The sequence below is a fragment of the Falco peregrinus genome, chromosome 5 (assembly GCF_023634155.1).
Source record: "Falco peregrinus isolate bFalPer1 chromosome 5, bFalPer1.pri, whole genome shotgun sequence".
NCBI classification, from domain to species: Eukaryota; Metazoa; Chordata; class Aves; order Falconiformes; family Falconidae; genus Falco; species Falco peregrinus.
The window spans coordinates 3,606,530-3,626,070 of record NC_073725.1 but is presented as its reverse complement, the minus strand read 5'-3'; the positions used below and the strand labels follow the sequence as shown (position 1 = coordinate 3,626,070).

At 40.3% G+C, this 19,541-nt stretch overlaps 1 protein-coding gene, 2 long non-coding RNA genes and 1 other non-coding gene across 9 annotated transcripts; 2 read left to right on the top strand and 2 right to left on the bottom strand.

Annotated features, from left to right (window-relative positions):
• Positions 1-1,499: 1,499 nt before the first annotated feature.
• LOC106112497 (uncharacterized) lies at positions 1,500-14,602 on the bottom strand. Of its 6 annotated transcripts, none has more exons than XR_003554349.2 (5): positions 14,212-14,455; positions 13,218-13,285; positions 9,006-9,041; positions 5,741-7,355; positions 1,500-5,010 (listed from the first exon to the last, which is right to left on the bottom strand). It is a non-coding gene; the product is annotated as an uncharacterized LOC106112497 (long non-coding RNA). The 6 variants fall into 6 exon arrangements; XR_003554348.2 differs by lacking the exon at positions 5,741-7,355 and having other exon boundaries at positions 1,500-3,072; positions 3,502-5,010; positions 14,212-14,440; XR_008747150.1 differs by lacking the exons at positions 5,741-7,355; positions 14,212-14,455 and adding an exon at positions 14,470-14,602.
• Positions 8,670-8,757, bottom strand: LOC114012100 (small nucleolar RNA SNORD93). The gene has a single exon (XR_003554371.1). It is a non-coding gene; the product is annotated as a small nucleolar RNA SNORD93 (small nucleolar RNA).
• Positions 14,470-19,467, top strand: TOMM7 (translocase of outer mitochondrial membrane 7). The gene is made up of 3 exons (XM_055803486.1): positions 14,470-14,617; positions 18,041-18,089; positions 19,243-19,467. The coding sequence occupies exons 1-3, from the start codon at positions 14,515-14,517 to the stop codon at positions 19,256-19,258; spliced, it is 168 nt and encodes a 55-aa protein (XP_055659461.1). The 5' UTR covers positions 14,470-14,514; the 3' UTR covers positions 19,259-19,467.
• Positions 14,625-16,032, top strand: LOC129784426 (uncharacterized). Its single transcript, XR_008747152.1, has 2 exons — positions 14,625-15,404; positions 15,459-16,032. It is a non-coding gene; the product is annotated as an uncharacterized LOC129784426 (long non-coding RNA).
• Positions 19,468-19,541: the final 74 nt, after the last annotated feature.

Here is a 19,541-nt window from a genome sequence, read left to right as displayed (position 1 = left end):
GGGCAATTCTCTTAGCCCTCTGTTCTGCTGTTCCTGCTGGTGCTTGCACACATTGCCATTCGTGCCTCGTTCATACAAAGTATGACTTTTTCTGTTACAAATGTCTACAGCTGCTGTAGGTATTCCTGATCCCCTCTTATTAGAATTTATTATCTCTCTAAAATATACATCTAATGCCACACACAGTCTCTGACAGCAGGCAGATGAATGGTCTGTTGAAATGTAAATGAAGCTTGTAAATGTTAAGGTATCGCACCCAGTGAAAAAAACCTCTAAAATCTGGGGGGGGCTCCATCTTCCGTGGCTGCTGAAGCACAGACTTATTAAAATGCAGAAGTAGGTATGAAATAATTAAAACACTGACGTGGCTGATATAAAGAGCTTGAAAAATAAAATTATGCCTGCCAAAATAGTAAATGGAACTGACAGTATTTCCCATGACGGGTGCTGAACGGTTTTGGTGCTGTGAAGTTACCGCTCTAAATTTCTCCCTGTTGTTAGTGGGAGAAAACCAAACCACTCACAGTTTAGTATCTTCTGGCTTATGCCCAGCAGTGGAAGTTATATGTTATCGCTGACAGGTGGCAGAATCCTAACATTACCCTGAATCTTGAAGCTGATGTTTGCTGGCCCTGATCAGTGCTGGGTCCGGGGTCAAGAGGCGCTGAGGTTGCATGGGACAGCATCAGACAGGGAAACGAAGGATATGCAGTAAGGTCCCTAATTAGTCTTTTGCAGCTAGTTATTAAAAACCAACGTTGATCAACTGAAAACTGACCAGTAGGAGCCTGCATGCTCCTGGCTTTTAGCCTTATTTTAGCTACTCACTATTGCTTGGAAGTAGAATCTTAAAATCTGATCTTAGTAACCTTGTTCTTTCTGCAATCAGATTTTTTCCTGCCTCTAACACAGAACTCCCATGTATCAACCTAATAACTTCAATCAAAATGTTCCTGATTTTCTAATGTCAAATATTTGCTTACGTGGTTCTAGGTAGCTGAAACGCTGAGTACTCCCAAGCTGCAGCTGAGGTTTGCTATATGTGTATATACATATACACTACTGATATCAAAGCCGGCTCATTTTAAATTTATTCTGATAAACCTACAGTTCTGTACTGCATATGTACATTTATATACACATAATGCACACATATATGCTGCAGGGTTTCCAGAATTAACTTAAGGCAAGCTAGTTTGGCTACCAATATAATTCCTGCGGCAAGCACAACCTTCCCCATGAGTTATACACCAGTTTCTTGATAGCAGAGACACTGCAACTTGCCAGGTAGCTGTTGAGAAAGGTTGGTGCCTTCATGTTTTATCAGCCTTCAAAAGTGCTGGTTACTCTGCAAATGCTGAAGCCTGCCTCTGCCAGCTGGGCCGCCTACCCTAGCGAGTGGCAAGAATACGACCTCATCAGAAAGCCGATTAAATGCCTTAATGTTTAGGACTCCTACGTTACAGTAAGACACCCATAAAATGACCATGGAGAAAATGCATTGTAACCACTGGTTTATTATACAGGAAACTCTGCAAGTACTAAATTTACTATAAAAACATGCAACAACCAAAGAAGCAGGAAGAAAAAAAAAATGGAAAAAAAAAAAGCCTCCAGCGTGAACAAGGTTAAGAACCATTTGTGCAAACTGATGTATTTCTGGCTTGGAGCCAAGTGGGGAGAAAAAGAAATTGTCACACATAGATTCCCAGAAGGTGTAACAGAAGATGCAGCACACTGTTGGAGGCTGAAGTATGTCAAAACCAAAATTAGCTATTAGTAGTTTCAGATCACTTAAGCAGAGTCTGCTCATAGGTAGTAGACTCCACAAAATTCTAAACACGGAAGCAATCACTGGTGTCTCTCTGCAACTTGTGACAGTAGGTATAAACACACTTGATTTATGAAGGGGGAAGGTGGCTTCAGCACACATGTAAGGATGCTGGCAACTTGACAGCAGCAAGCTTTAATTCCATAGAAGTAGAAGTATCTTTTCACTGTCATTAAAATTCCCATCTCTGAAAGTACCACTACCAGAATAACTGATTTTGATCAAACACAGTTGTACAAGGTTTATGCACGGCATATGTGAATTTCTTTCATTTTTTTTAAAATCCAAACTCAGTATACTTTGCCAATAAAATACTATTTTATTTTTTGTCACAGGCACACAACAATGCCATGTTCTTTATTCAGACAGTATATATCTATGCATTTGTTTCCATGTAAAGAAATACAACAACAGGCTTTTGGTCAGTCTACCTATAGCAACAGCTGCTGCTCCAAGAGAGTTATTTTGCATTATCTGCAACTCCCTCTGCAACTGAGATGGGCCTGCTCAGCAGAACAAGCACAACTGCACATAACAATGACGTGCTTCTGAGGTAGGAATATCTTAACTGCTTTTAAATCATTAATTTTTTTATCATTTCACATATATATTACAAATAAAAGGGAAAGTTGGTTACAAACAAAAACGAATACACACCATCTAGGATTAGTGTAAGAAAAGACCATTGTGGAGGTAGAGCTGTAAACCTGTGAAGCTTACAGCAGGAAAAACTTGCCATGCTCCCAAAAGCTCAGGCTTATTTCCCTTTGATAATGGTTTTAACTGGAAGATGTAATCAGTTACACCAGTAACAATAACAATGTAAAACTCTCCTTTAACTCCATGTATCGAACAGCTGTAACTGGCATGGTGGAACTCTCATTCTCCCCCATATTCAGGACATTTTTAACATTAATTTTCATATACACCTTATTTTACATAAATGCTCTATCAACACTTTCCCTATTTATACATCATTTTAATGTTTATAGCTTACAAGTTGTCTGTCAAAAAAATTTAAGAGTGTAGAGTGGATTTATCTGTGGTTTTAATATAAAGGCAATTTTACCACAGAAAGTTTTGATTTTTACCATGGAGCAAAAGGTAAAAAAAGCCACCTATAAGCTGGGAACATGGGTTTTGGCTTATCTAGGGGGGCAGACGGATGTTATCCTTCCCATGAACCCACAGCTTTGTGCTCTTGCTGGAGATTGTGCTAGTTCTTCCAGTGTGTTGTACTTCTGCTCCGAGAATGAAGGATGTTGCAAGAAACCGAGAGAGGGAATTAAACAAGACAGCTAAAGCCTCCTCACGCTGAAATACAGCAAATCTAAAAAATTCTGGATGGAATTGGTGCTACTCTGGAATTAAGGTTTAATTTTAGACTCAGAATATGGTATATTAAATGTACCCTTTACAATATCATAGCATTTGCCCTGAGAGTATGAAATAATATTTATTTCTTTTAGTTTACAGGTCGCAATGTATTGTTAGGGATGAATTAAAAAAGTTTGACACCAGGAACCATACTTCTCAAAGCAGCAGTTTTAGTTAATTGAACTGCTATCTTTCTTGCTTCTTCTTGAGTTAAGGGATATAAATTAGTCTATAGAATTAGTCTGTAAATAAATGCCTTCAATGAGTGTTATTTTGAGGAGAGGAGAGCTTACCTTCTGCAGAAGAGAAAATTATCTTTTCTCTTTTGAGGTACTTGCATTTCCAGGCCTCTGTGAGTTATAGGAAGCGATGACTACTTGGAGATGTCAGCTCTTTGTGAGGTGTAAAATCATAAAGTACAAGGAGAAATCATCAAGAATCGTAACGGAATTCAAAGTAGACTCTTGTAATCTATTCTTACAAACCTTCACACAGTACTTAGAAAATCCTAAAGTTGAAAAGTAACAGGCTATCACAAAGGTTGTCTGAACGCCCTCCCTGCACATGTCTGTCTCTGGACTTACTTCTCTGAAGGTTATCCTGAAATTCATTGCTTCAATTTACAGTAATAAGGTTTGGAATAACTCCCACATTGGTTTAAGTTACATTAAATCACTGCCAGATATTTCTGACTCCTATTTTAACATGATTTGTCTGGAAATATACCAAAAATGAGTAACACAGTCATAAGTAATACAGTATTTGAGTCCAAACTAGTAAGTGCCCACCCATTCACATTCTAATTTATGATTTTCAATGCTGTCCTTTTCACTGGAGTCATATAAACCAGTGACTAATTCCCACCATCAACAAATGTCCACTACAAATCAGCAGTAAGAAAGAAAAGGAAAAAATACACTGTGCAATGTGCTCATTCATTGTACAAATGGAGCTTTCAATATGCAGCACCAGATGTTCTGCGGTGTATCTTACATGAGCCTTGGGAATGGCAAGCTTTGTAACAGCATGCCTCCAGTCTTCTCTAGAAACAGAAAGAACAGTTGACACTAAGGCTTATAGATAAAAAACCCAGTGTATTTTTATAATTTAAAAATCTGTTACGATGGGTAATGACCTCCTAAGAATACAAAGAAAATGGAACAGATAATCCCATGAATATTACTGACCACAGGTACAGTATATAGAGTGGGCTTGGTGAGTTAGCAGGAACCCTATTGAAGCACTCATAATTTGAAATCCTTGTAATTAAAGATGAAGGGAAGGGAGGAACAATCAGTTAGCATCTTAATCCTTCACCTGTATGCAAACTGACTTTCTAACTATACATTTCCTAGTACTGAGATTGGACTGGCTTTAAAGGTCTATGTAGAAAGGCTCTTCATTCCTTTGTAAGAACACAACCCAACTTTAAGAATGACAAATATACATAAAAATGCAGAGTACTTGTTTTAATAATACAATACTATTCTTAAAGCAGATCTTTAGCCACCTAATCTGATCACCACCCACCTTCCTGAGAATATTTTTCTCAAGATTACAACCTGCCTGTCAGGCTACCTGGCCTATTTCATCAGTGTAAGCTCCTCAACCTCAGCAACGTGGGCTGCTAGCAATCTTTTCCATAATGTTTGCAAGAGTTAGACATGCCACAGTTTCTTTGTGCAAAAGATATGCTTGAACACTGAGCTAGATCTCAAAAATCTGGATTTTGTTCTTGCTTCTGTAGGTCACCTTAGACGGGTAAGTTGCAAGGCCATCACTTTATTCCTCAGTTTCTTCATCTGTAAAATGTAAATATGTAAAATAATAATATTCATTAGCTTTTAAAAAACATTTTAGAATATACACTGTTAATTATCAAGCAGTGTGGATTCTCTCATAAGTAACACACAACTGCTAATATGACTTACCCACTTTCATATTAGCACCTTTATTTAAATGTTCACTGCTCTTACAGCAACATAGCAAAACACTCATTTCGTCTAACAGCAATTGCAAAAAAAAGCTTTTATCCAGCAGAAGCGTAATTAGAATAGTAAAGGTGATGAGATCGTCACCAGCTTTCAGTTTGAGGGCCCATCTGGTATTTTAAGTTCAAGTAACTGAAGTAGCAAAACCAGTTTCCAATTCAAGCCTGCCCTCCGCTGGCTTTAATGAAACACTGCTGATGAATTTTGCATCAATAGCATCTTCCCGTAATGAAGTGGAGGAACTAAATTAACAGAAACTGATACAATTTATTGATTGAGAACTTCAGTCAGCATTTCTTTTTAAAATTTTTTAACAGTAGTTTAATTTTAAAATTTATTTTTAAAGTCCTATATAGGCTTCCTGGCAGATACTTGTTCTTCAGGATTTCAAAAGCTCACCAGCGTATCAGTGGCTGGAACTAATACACAACATGGGAGGTTACATTCTGCACATGGTTTTAAAGACATTTCATAGAAAAACTGCAGAAAAATATTTTGCTATGATACAATTAACGATTTTAATACATAGTGCTATACGTACTAGTGCAGTACTAATGTCCTAAGAGACCAGCATGTCTAGTCTAGTCTAGTCCTCTGTCACTAGAAGCAGTCTTTCCCCCTAAGATGTGAAAGAACAGCTTTTATTACCGTGTTTATTTTAGAAAGAACTTCCCATCCCAAATCCCACAGGCAATTAACTCGCCTCTTAACTCAGGAGGACTCATTTTCCTTTCTATATTTAAAATAGGAAGGTAACTGGGGGGGATGGGGGAAGCTATCTTAGTTATACTTACTCACATAGATTCATCTAGCATGATTTCGACTCCTAGGTGACATTTGTGTCTGGAATACAGAATCTATACCATTATGCACTGGAGGATTTGATCAAGCTGAAAAGCCTCAGATTAATTTATCTTGTCATCTTCATGCTTCGTTACACTTAACAGCACCTAATCTCTTGTGACTGCTAACTTAAAATGAGTAAAATGTGGTTTCTTCAGATGTCTACTTAATATACACTTGAAAAAAAAAAAGAGAAAGAATTAAACTATTACAGAAATGCCATTTTACTTGGACCTGTGTGCCTAACAGACTTTATGAAGCAGAACATAAGGAACTTGCAGGGGTTCCTTGAACGTCCTCTGCTAAAATTCTTGCTGCAATGGCTATCATTCAATATAGAACCTTTAGGAGTCCCTATAACATTTTACAGGAAGCGGTGAAAGACAACTAATCTGTCCTCACTGTTTTGTGGTGGTTTTTTTGTTTTGTTTTGTTTAGTTGGTTTCTTATTGTTTTTTTTTGGTTTGGTTTTTTTTTTGCTTCAGGTAGGAAGCTATACAAAAATCTACTGAAATCTCATTAATCACTCCAGTGTGTGCTGGTACAGATTGTGCTCTTAAACTGGATTTCTGCACTCCCAGGAGATTACTGTTTGAGATTTTTAATAATCCTAACTGAAAAGCAGCAACACTGCCACACTGAAACACTGGTTCTTTTCCTGAAAGGTTACTGGTGTTCTGGTGTGTTAGTGGAAGGAGTCTAAGATGAACTTACAGATATGTTAATTAAGCTGTCAATACATAGAGAAGAGATACTTGTGTGCCTACTTGACAATATTTTAAAATTAATAAAATCTAAAAACATTTGTCTGGGCTAAATATGGCATATGATTATGCTAGAATCGACACAGTCTGGACAGAAATTATGTATGAAAGACAAAAAGGACAGCATTTTAAGAGATTAAGGTTTATGTTCACAGAATAGTAAAAACTTCATTAACCATGAGTTGCACTTCATTTAATCCTGATAGCGCTACACAAGACTTGCAAAGGAAGATCTTTCCTTGATCACCAACCCCCAGGTATCTGTGAAAGGCCTTAATTACTCTTCATTATAATACTGAATTACTGATTGTAACCTTCTATGTGCTGAAGATCTCAAAGAAATTTTCAGTGAAATCCGAGCTACTGAAAAGCGAAAAATAAAGACGGGCATAAATGCTGATACTTTTGTCAGTACCAGTTTGACTTCAGGTTCTGGAAGGCAGCTCTTCCTGGAGGGTCACCTTTAACAGAAGCCCATGCGATGCATCCTGAGCTTGGCGAAAGGAGGTGTGAACTGCTCCTTGCCTTGTTGGTGATGGTTAAGCCATGCTGAATCAGGAACATGACTAAAGGTTTGTCCTTAAGTTTCTGAAGTCAATTCCCCCAAAGCCGACAATCAAGATAAAATAATACCTATGTTCAGTTTATCTAACTGTTTTGTTCAATATTTAGATATACTGAGAAAGATTCAGTTTATACATATACATGACATTTACTTTGTTGACTGGGTAATCTTACCCGAGATCTGAAAATATACGTATTTTAACCTCTTGTATTATGCTCTGGACTCCATAATTTGCATTACAAGCTGTTAAAAAATGTTATAATGACAACACTAAAACCTAGACTATCTTTGAAGCAAGAATTAAAGCTATGCTTTAAATTTTATTTAAATTAAAACTATGCTAAATTAAAATTTAATTTATACTTTTATCTTAACAAACACCCTTCCTCTTTTGGAGGCACCAAAGGAAAAGGATACTTAGGGATATACACAGTAACTGAAACTATTTATTTTAGCAGTGACTCAAGATAAAAACCAGAACAAACTCATATTCTAGCAGAAAACCCAGACAGACCTGTTCCACATCCACCTGGTGCATTTCAACTCAGAGGTCCTTCTTTTCGCTTTACTACTTGTTTTCTCTTTGCTTATGATCAGGGGCTAATTAGTATCTTCTTGTTGTTGTTGTTGTAGTAAACATTTAGCTTGTAAAATTTGAAAGAGTGCATCCAAAAGCGCTATTGTAAATCAGTGAAGTGAATGCTGTGCATCAATCAGTTACTATTTTTAAGTATTTCACTGTCAGAAAAAGTCATTTCAGCAGCATGTTTTGGTTTTTTAGATGGATGCTAAGAAAGACTATTACAACAAATGCTCATTGAAGACAGGAAGCAGAATTTGACTTTTAATTACAACTGTTATTTTTCAAATACTCCAATTTATGTTCTGTTTCAAAAAGAACTATTTCGTTTTCATGTGCAAAGACATACATTCTTAGTTTCATGGTTGCCTCACCTTAATAAAATGTACTAAGGCCAGAATTAGTACAAAAATAAGTATACTAAGAGCAAAGACTTTTGGAAATCAGAATATATTCACTGTTTTCCTCACCTTGTTTCAATCACAGTAAAAATTTGCCTAGAACAAGCATCTCTTAAGTCCTTTAGAATCGTTGTAGTTATGTGTTGTTATAGTAACATATTCTTTAGCAACAAAAATCTACTTGAGATCTGTTGACAAATAAAAAGTTTAGTATCTTTAGAGGAAGATCCTCCTAGAGCTACTGAAACCTTCACTGCTCAGATGCCAAAAAAAGCTTAATTTAAAAACAAAGATTGAATAAATATGAATATTAGTTTTGGCCTCAGAAAATCCTTTAATCCATCAGGTTTTTGCGTATCATTGAAAGTATGCAAGGAATCAGATTATTGTTTTCATCCTCGGCCAAATACTGCAATCATAAAAACATGTATTTAAGAACTGTTGTGTTTTTAGAGGAACTACCAATAGTAAAAGGTAGCAGTATCTTTAACAATTTTCATTATTAAATGAAGATGGGAAGAATGGGAAAGTCAAGTTTCAAACAACAACAACAAAGTTTTGCAACAGGTAACACTCAATTTGCAAGCACAACAGCAGTTCTTCTCAAAGGTCTCTAAAAGCATTTGATGAGGTTCTGTTGAATGCTGTCTCACCTCAAACCGCTGTGTCTCCTTCACTGGCCTTGGGAGCTGTAATGAAAAATAATGAAATTATTACTGTTTTGCAGTTAACTCCACATTACCACTCAGTTTTGGTTTATTTTTAAATAAACAAATTTTGTATTGAATATACAGAATTACTACACTTTGCTTTTTGTTCCTACCACTCTGGTCAGTTTACTAATTTTCTTTATAGGCATCTGACAGCACCACTTTTCTTGGAAATATCCTGTATCAGACAGTGACTAGAGTACAGCCAACAAGTATCACACAGAAATTCATATAAAAGAGATTGTAATCTGGACAGAAATTTTTTATATGCATCACTGCTCTGTATTTCAAGTATATTTTGAAAATATGTGAAATACAAAACCTCATGTACTCAGATCCAAGTAATCTAGGTCTTAACAACATTCAAGAGAAATTTTAAGAATTCTGACATTTCCCACATGACATAATTGGACAGCCTTAGTATTTTTTTATTTTGACTAAAGGGATTTCCATTTTTATTTGTCTCTCTGTGAAACAAAGGAGCAAGGAACACTTGCCAGACCAGTAGTACTGCAGGGTAGCTGTGATTTATTATACTAAATGAATGGGAATACTCAAATGGAATGGAAGAAAAGGACCATCATTAACAGGGCACAATCAAAACAGAAAGGCTAATCATAATAATAACGTGAAATAGAACATGTAGTCATAATATACTACCAATTTCACTGACAACGTAAAGGTTCAGCCTGTAATGGAAATCTGTTAAATACATCTTGCTTGTGTCCTTGTATTATTTATACTGATTTACAGTGTAATCCTGAAGTATGAAATGCCTACCACAGTATCTTTGAAATGTAAGTTCCTCCTAAATGGGATAAACTCAAAGTTTGTTCCCAAGCAGATGAATTTAATGCAGTTTCTTGAAGGGGAAATCTGAAAAGTGAGAGTGGTAAGAGTATAATGGAGCTCTGCAATGACTTCCTGTGTAGAGTTTACAGAAATTTTCCACAAACTTTTAATGTGCCACTTCACTTTGCCTCCCTCTTCAGCTTTCTGAGTTGCACGGCTTTGTAGTGTGTTGACATAAAGCCTTAGAGGTCTGCAATTCTTTAATGTGAAATCTACCCTTGGCACCAAAACCAGACAACTAAAGTCATCAGACTGAGTGACATTATTTCCCTGAGCCAGAGACTCATGCTTAAGTGATTCAGTCCTCTTTATAAGAATCTCAATTCTCTCCTTTACTCATAAATTCGAAACATTAATCTGGTTTACAATGAGTGTTAGTGGTATTAATTTGCTATGAAAACACAGCACCTGCAGAATTACTGCTAATCAAGTTAATAAAACAGGAGGGATTCATGTTCTTGTCCCAGTTAAAACCTCTGATTTTATTTTATTGTTGTTGCTGATCACACAAACTATGAGGCAAGAGAAATTCAAAGAGGTTTTTCGTAACAAAAAAAATGTCAACATATATGGTATTACTGTCTTTTGTCACTCCAGCAATTAAGGCTCTTTCTTTTCTTCTTTAATGAAAACATTTCAAGTCTTCATTATCAGCCATAAGAGAAAAAGAATAAAATAAATCCAACGTCCTTCACGGAAGCATTACAATAAATTACAAATGTGAACTAGCGCCCACAGCTTGCCTACAACATCCTACTTCTATCTTCTCGAGGCAAAGCTGCCTCTATCAATCTCTTAGAGTGCCCATTTCTTTGGGTATTACTTCTCCCTTCAAAACAGCTATTGTTTCATACCTAAGCATTGGCACCTTTGTTTTTAGGGGCTAATTTTCAATATTTCAATTATTTGGATAGTGCTGTCCCACCAGACTGAACTTGCAGGGAAGATGACTGATGTTCTCTTTTACCCTATGGCTGAGTCAATAGCTCACCAAAGGACTCTCAGACCCTCTAACATCCTAGGTGCCACCAGAGCCAAATAAAGGCACAGAACGCTTCTGGAGTCAGTACAAACCTTTGCTATTGACATGCTCCGGGGTTTTTTTTGTGTTGTTTGGGGTTTTGTTTGGTTTTGTTTTGTTGCAGGGTGGTGGTGTGTATGTGTGTTGGGTTTTGGTTGTGGGTTGTTGTTTTTTTTTTTTTTTATTGCAGATATGATACAGATGCATGTTATGATGGAAGAAATGCTGTTCTCCAGTCACTTCTCTTAGTTTACAAATACCCTTTCTCAGCTTCAGTCTGTAACACTACATAAATTCAGACCATTAGCTATACAGAATAAACTGGTTTATTTGCATACAAAACACATGTACTTGTGCTTTTCTAGGCCACAGCAATGATTTTGTTTGCAAGAGAACTGTGGCAAAGAAATATTTATTTTCTTGCTGTTGATTTCCTGGCTTCTACAGTTAAATAAAGGAAATAACCTACAAGCTTTTAGTCAAACGTCAGAAGTAGCAAACATGAGAAATGAAAACTATCAAGGAAAGCTTCTGTGCTCTGAAAATTATTCCTTGACTTTATGTGAAGGCAACAAGAGAATCACCTGGTACACGTGGCACACTTGTGAATATCCTTTCTCAAGAACATCCACAATAAGAATATATTGTATCACATGTGACACTGTTAAACCAATTTATACTCGAAGGAGACAGAGCTGTCTAACCGTTGTTCAGTAAATTTGACCATCTGAATCCTACTTACACTAAAATTACCAGCATTTTAAAGAAAAATACCTTTCAAATTTAATTCCAATACAGTGGGTCACATTTTACTGTAATATTTTGTGAGAGATTATGAACAAGCTGTGTGCTGTAACAAACAGTTGCTTTTGTACATTTAGAAAGAACAAGCTGTAACACACACCCCCCGTTAACTACACTGTGGAAGCAGATCTGATTTAGTCTCATCTAGAAAGGAAAATCAATGTAATACAAACTGCTGAAAAATAGGTTCCTGCAGCAACCACTTCTCTTCCTTTGCAAGGGTCAGAAAAGAGAGCTCATTGGTTTGACCTTTTTCTCTTTTGAGTATGACAAACCATTACTGACAAATGAATGTGCCACTTGCACTACACTTTTTTGGAAGAATAGTACATTTGTCATTTTGAATGTCTACACAATTCTACTCATGAGTGTACTAGTTTGAAAAGTTTGACAACAGTGATATACCAAAAAAACTGAAAGCTAATGCAAACCTACAGATAGAAAGACTTGTTACCTCAAGTTAGAATTCCCAGCTCAAATGCATGACTAACCCTAAAATAATTTAACGATAGTTACATAATATTCAATTTCAGGAGCAGAAATACAGCAATCCACTGATGTACAAGTACCAGGCCAGATACGACAAAGTAGGAGTTATATGACCACATTGGTAAGTACAAACTCGCCTCTAATACCATGCAGAAAAAAGCAACAGACAAACAGCACTTCAGAGGCAGCTCTGTCTTTTATGGATGAAATATCTGTATTACTAGTTGCCCATGACTGCCACAGAAAAGTCTTCATTAGTATGTTCCAGCAATTCTGGATTTGTTAATGGAAGTATTCCATTAATCTGAAGGTACTATTTCTAAGTAACACCACCTTGGTTGCCAAAAAATGAACTGGAAAAAGCCCTACCTGCAAGATGATACTGGCAACACTTCATTTTTAAAGCGAAATGAAGACAACTAGCAAGTATTCTTCTGCCTATCCCAGCAGCTTACCTGCTGCAGGAAGAGTGGAGTAAGCCAAACTGATCAAAAACTTCATCAAGCAAAACTAACCCTCACAAAGTCAATTGACACAACACGTGCTCCCATTATCATCTGTTGCTATCTGGAGCACACTTTGTTGCCCCTAATGGCTAAGAATGTATAAAGAAAATATGTCACATGATCATGTCATATGCCATTTGACACGAAGGCATATTCTTTTGGGAAAGGTGTAGGTTCACAGTCCAGGCTTCCTACTGATGTTCATCTGCTCATTTGCTTAGGGATAAGCTATTCCGTTCATAAAGAAGCCACTCACAAACTCTAAGCCTCTGCTTTACTTGTTAGATATTAAATGTGTCGTCACATGACTAGAAATATCGATGTATCTCATCAACACGTTTAATGCGCACGAAAGTACAGTGCATATGGACTGGCTTACATAAGGAAAGGCTATTTGTGCATTTGGTAACACAACAACATGTTTATGCCGCCACAACACCAAAATACTTCTTTATCCCCCACATTTTGATTTGGTAGACTTACCGTGGCAAAAGCAAGCTGCAGACTGCTAGAATCCTTCACATGGCTTGCAGCTGGCTACCTGTCCATACCTGGAAAGCAAAGAGCAAGCTGTAAGCTCATGTTCTTATCATCCTGGAATGGCAGAGCACGCATCCACACACTGGAAGAAGAAATGTGGTATTTGTATAAGAGATATTTATTACAGCCCTGGATTCTATTTTGGATCTAAAAGCACTGACAAAATGGCTACAGAACTTCAAGTAATTGCCTTAGGCAAACCAATACATAACATGCAGAGCTTTAACTGTGTCTGGTCAATAAATCACGACTATGAACAAAACCGAGTAGGTTTCTGCAGTGTCACAAGGACTGACTTCTAAAAACTTTGGTTTCAGAGTTTCCATATGCAATTAAATTCCCTCTAAACTATGACAGGAGTTTGATGTAGTTAACATGGGCAATCTGTATCATGTCTGTTAAGTAACTCAGCCCATTAGCAATACTAGGAACCTGAAGGCCTGGCTCTGGCACTACAGCAGAAGGTAGCAGGAGGCCTGAGAAAGAATGAACATGGTACAAATGCGACACAACTCAGGGAGTCAAGGGCAGCGCCATCACACAGCACGACGCCCCGCCGGCAGCGGTGCCAAACAGACAAGAGCTCGGTGCTTTGGGCACTGCAAGGGGCCCTGGCAGAGGCCACTCAGTCACTAGACAGACAAGAAAGGGCCTCGGTGCTTACGGGGGCTCTGAGTCTGTAAGGACAACGGGCTCTCAGCGCTATATTGGCTTTTTTCAACGTTAGGTCTGAAAGCAGAACGCCTCTCCCCATACGGGCAGCCCGGCTTTCACCGCCAGAACTTGCCCGGCCCTCCTGCGTGCTTCCACAGGCCGCACACCCCGCACAAGCACGTCCCGCTCCGTCCAGAAACGCTTCTCTTCTCCCTGCACCGCCACCTGTCACTTACCAGACGCCACGTCCCAGCCTCCAGAGGGGCCTGCGCAGCGCGCGTACCTCGACACCTCCGGGAAAGAAACGCGAACGCGGGGCCCAGAGGCAACACGAAGGCGGCCGCGCCCCCTGCGACCCCCCGCACCCCCCGCCCGGCGAGCCGGACCCCGCGGGCGGCCGCGCATGCCCGGGGGCGGCGGCGAGCGGAGGGAGCCCCGCGGCCGCCATTTTCTCGCCCGTCTCAGGGAAGGGGCTGTCTCCTCCCCGCGACCCGGCGGCGGCGCCATGGAGGCCCGCCCCCCGCCGCTGCCGCAGCGCTACCCGGGCGGCTGGGCTCCTCCTCCTGCGCTCTCCCCCGCCGCCGGCATGCCGAAGCTCAGCAAGGAGGCCAAGCAGCGGCTGCAGCAGCTCTTCAAGGGCGGCCAGTTCGCCATCCGCTGGGGCTTCATCCCCGTCGTGCTTTACTTAGGTCAGCGGCGGCCGGGGGGCCGGCCGTACTGCGGCGCGGGGGTGGCGGTGGCGCTCGGCGGCCGGTGGCGAGGCCGGGGCCGGGGCCGGGGCGGCCGGGCGCGCCCTCCCCCCATCCCGGCCCGGCCCGGCAGCGCGTGCTCGGGGCGGGTGGGGGGGTGGAAGGGAGCGCGCGCGCGTCGGGGAGAGGCGCCCCCGCGCCCCCGGCTGTGCGGGCCTCGCCGCGCATGCGCGGGCGGAGCGGGGCTGAGGGCCCGCCGGTGAGGCGGCCTGTGGGAGCCGTGGGGCAGGGACGGGCCTTGCCCTTGGCCCTGCTGCGCGGTGGCCGTGGGGCGCTTCGTTTCTTTCTCTCTTTTTTTTTTTTGTCCTTTAAAAAGCTTTTTCTGCGCCCTCCCCTGCCTGGGCGCTGTTGCCGCGCTGGGGCGCGCTGAGCCCGCGTACGCGGTGAGGAGGGGGCGGGCCCCGCGGGAGCGGCCCGGGACTGCGCCACCGGAGCGGCTTGGCGGCGAACGGAGCCGTGATTTAATCATGCTGTGATTATCGGTGACCGACTGGCCTAGCTGCCAGGCTGTGTGTTTCTGGCAGCAGGGCGTCCGTGTGCGAGGAGAAAGCTGTCTGCGGCCAGGAGCCCCTTCGTGGTGCCGCGGGGGTTGCCGGCCTCTGCCTGAGGTTGAATTTCCAGCTAGGTGCAGGTCACAATCTCTCCCGAAATGGCGTGGCTCCTGTTTCCGAACTGCTGTGGAGCATTCAGGGGATGCTTTGACATCATCATGCCTGGTGCCCAGGGTGTATTTCACTTGCTCCTGTCATGGGTCTGGCTAGGCATCACCGCCACATGATAGCTGTCCTGCAGAGTTTGGGCTGTATGCCATCAGCTGTCCGTGTTACAGAGCCTGACCTACTTAAGACTTCCACTCCCTGTTAGAAAGCGGGTTTGGATTCCCACCACCGCCACCACAACCACCACTTGGGAGTAGTTCTACCTGAATCCTTAAAAACCACCGAGGAAGACTATCCTGGATGTAGCTACTTAAGCACATGTGCAGTAGCCGTGACACGCTTGTTCCTGCTTGTTCCTTTCTTGTGTGGCAAGGGGCCCCAGCAAGGCTAATCCTTGTGGTTCACCTGGTTTATTTTCTGCCCAACTCCAGTGGGTCTTTCTGGAAGAGCATCTAAAACGGGCAGGCACCTCTGCCTTGAATGCAAACCTGAAGGAGGGTTGGGAGCTTAATGTAATTACAGTCAAAGGTGATAGGTTGTTTTAATTAATGGAGGAGAATGCAGCCTCCAATTTGAAGGGCTTTGATTGTTCACATAGTAGATAGCAATCAGGAGAAAGTTGGTCTTTTCAACAGTCGCATACAGGCTTTAACAACTACAGGTAAAAGAGGCCACTTCAAACACTATGGAAAAACACTAATTGGCAGTATTGGGTTTAAGTTTAATTGCACTTCCATTTTTAGTTTGTCACTTGGTTTTGGGTGGGAATTGCAGCAGTGTTTTGTGGCCTGATTTTGCTCTTGCTGAATTTTTGTTTTGATTTTACTTTCATGACAGTATCTATGAATATGGGAAAGATGCTTTTGTTCTCAGGGACATCAGAGGAAGTTAAGTCATGTAAAGCCATGTCGTTATATTTGAAGTTGCACTGATATCAGGGTACCTTGTATACTTCTGTTACGTAGCAGTGAGAAACTAAGTTGTAGTAGTTTAGCTTCATAACTCCAGAAAATAAGTGTGCTGTTCCACATCTGCATTGCCCTCTTACGAATTTGTCTGCTGTAATGAAAGGACATTAAGTGTAAGCAGATGGGAAGGAGATGTGCAGGTGCCACTTTTGCTTGCCATAGACATTTGGAGGTGGCATTTACTCAAAGTCTAGAAACGGAAGAACTTTTTTTGTACTGGGATTACAGTTGAATCTGGGAGGGAAGGTGTGATGCAGTGGAAGGGCCGGGGCTACACAGTCCTTGGTGTCACTGATTCAAGGTAAATTTTTGTATTGACCCCTGTGTATATGAAATACATGCTAAACTAAACACAGGCAAGGAAACTTTGGGAAATTTTGAGCTTTTAACTTTCTCTGAAAGGCTTTCTAGGTCAGCATGGGATGCTCAGGGGATGTATAAGGGAGCCTGGTATGTGCATGTGCAATTATAGGTAATTGGTCAGGTTTTGGGTGTTTTCGTTGTATTTTGTTGTAGTTTTTTTGCTTTGAAGTGGCTGCCCCTGTTAAGTAGGTAAATTAGACCAGTACAGTTTTGTTGAACCTGGCTTCCTTATTTGAAGGTACTAGGGGGGAAGAAAAGCCAGAAACATTCACACACACAAAGTGTAACTCCTAATACAACTTCATGGATTTTAAAGCAATTTTGCTAGACAGTATGGCAAGCGAAGAAAGTGGGTGAGGGTGCTGAATACTCTCAGATCACACAAGGTTATCTTCAAAGAGTTAACCTGTTCCCCATGAAATTACTGGAAGTTTTTTCGTTAACCTTCATGGCCTGTGTTTCAGGCGAACTGGCGTTAATTATTTATTTGCGGTAAACAAGGGAAATAATGTATTTTTTCATGTAACATCCATTTCTAGATAGCAGATGTAGGAGAGAGTGTGTTGAACAGTACATGAATTGCGTGATTACACTTCAAGACTTTTACAGTTCAGAGGGCAAAGATATTTTATACACTGAACGTTCAGTTGCTTCTCTAGCATTAGTTTGCTTTAGTGAATTGGTACTCGAGTCATTAGCTGAGGATGAACTCTTTGTTATTAACTCTGTCTTAGTTTTCCTGGGTGTTAGTAGGTTGATAAATACTGTGTTTCTTTGCAAGCTTTAGTACTAGATAGCTTTTCAAAAAGTGCCAGTAAAAATGGGAGATGTTAGGTTTAATTGTATTTGACATTTAGAATTCTGTCAGCCTAAATTGAGTGAACTGTTACTGAAATATTTCTTCTAAGTTCTGCATTGGATGTCGTTGCAGAACGTTGCCTGTTAGGACTCAGGATGCTTGCTTATAGCAGTTGTAGGTGTCACTGTTGGTACTGCCTTTCTAGGTTGTTTTCTAACCAACATTTAAAAATCGGCGTGGTTTTGTGTTGTGTTGGTATGTATGTCTTGATCTTTGGGGTAGATAACTTTCTCCATCTCACATAGCTAGTTGGCCCTGAATTTTAAGTCAGGTAAAGATGCAGGTAAGAATTAAAAGCAAAACAAAATTGCCCTGTATACTTGTATTTATTTTCTCTGCTTTCTAACCCTGATAAGAATGTGCAATTTTTATTCAGGTTGGTACACAGCTTCATGAATCACAGTTCTCAGGAGGTCTTCTTTTTTATTGCAGTTTAATGGGCTGGAATAATTTGATAATGATTTAACTATGTCAGAATTTGCACATATTTATATATATGTATGTTTCACTTCAGGTTTTAAGAGAGGTGCGGATCCTGGAATGCCTGAGCCAACTATCTGGAGGTATGTATTGGTTCCAAATGTACATGCAAACCCAGTGCAGGAAGTTGCCATTTTGGGTGTAACCTCTGGACAGCAACAGTTGCACACATTGCTTTCATCCATTGTTTTTGATTGTTTAGAGTAAAAGCATAGCAGGTCATGGTTTTTGTTTCTTCAGAAATCCAGACAAGAAGACAGCAGAATACAAGTTATTGGGAGGGCCTTTCTCTTAATCTTGCATGGCTTTTACTATATGGGACATCCTGTACCTTTTGAGTGGACACTAGTCTGTTGTAGAGCAACAGTTTATGCAAGTTTGTGCACTGAGGAATAACTTTTCAGCTTTCTAGCATGAGTTTAACAAAACCCAATCTCTTGCCTTTGCAAATATGGTAGTAACACTGCATAAAAGCTGCATGAAGTGAAGGGCTGTATCCTTCAATGTTAACCATTGTCTTGAAGCAAAGTGCATTTGCTCACATTGCCTCTTCCTTCTGGAACTGTTTAGTGCTGCAACGTCATGACATTAGTAATACCTGAATTCTTGTGGTATTTGAGTTTTACTGGATGACTTCCGTGGGTGAGACAAAGTTTTGAAGTGTGACTCTTCTATTTTTCTTGAAATAATTGTGGTTACTGGGCAGAGCTAGGTATTGCTAAGACAAGTAATTGATGGACTGTATTGTCTGCAAAGTCATATATTAATGTTCTAGCTTCACATAGTTATAATGTATAGAAAACCGGGTGCCAAGATCATGTTGCAGTTTCATTAAAATCCTCTGTTGTCTCAAGACTAACTTGCTGGAGGTTTTTTGTTTATTGACACTGTTTCTATGTTTAGCTTCAGTAGCAGTTTGAGACTTTTTCCTGGTTCACTGGGCGTGTCTCTGCACACAGTAAAGTATGTATTGCATACCAGAATGTATGTACACAGATACCAGAAATGTGTTTGGTTTAATCTGAAGCTTACAGATGCTCATTTTTCTAAGCACATTGATGTTCTGTAGACTGAAATTTTACTTTAAAGGTGGCATTATTTCCGTATTTTGGGGGCTGGCATTTGTTCCGTACATTTACAGGGCTGTTCCTCCAGGCTTGTATTTTACAAATATCCATTTAAAAATGAGTACGTGCTGCGAATCTGACTTCGGTTTCCTCCCCCCTCCTCTTCCAGTCTACTTTGGGGATGAAGGATGTGGTGGTCCTGTTCTAGAGCCAGCCGATGGACAGAGAAAGTGTCTGAAGATACGTACATTCCAGAGGATGAGGTGGACACTTACACCAGCTGGCTCAATCAGCTTGCTAATGACATAGGTTGTACATACAACAAAATGGAATTTATATGGACCTAACTTATTTGCATTACAGTGTAATTAAATAAATACAATTTGAATGGTTACGCATTTGTTTTTAAGTCTTTACATAATTAAAATGTAGCAATTTTTATTACACAAAGGATAACCCGTTGTGTGG

Coding starts and splice junctions, on each gene's coding strand:
- TOMM7 (XM_055803486.1), top strand. CDS start 14,515: ATGCCGAAGCTCAGCAAGGAGGCCAAGCAGCGGCTGCAGCAGCTCTTC. Junction 14,618..18,040: donor CCCCGTCGTGCTTTACTTAG/GTCAGCGGCGGC, acceptor GTTTCACTTCAG/GTTTTAAGAGAGGTGCGGAT.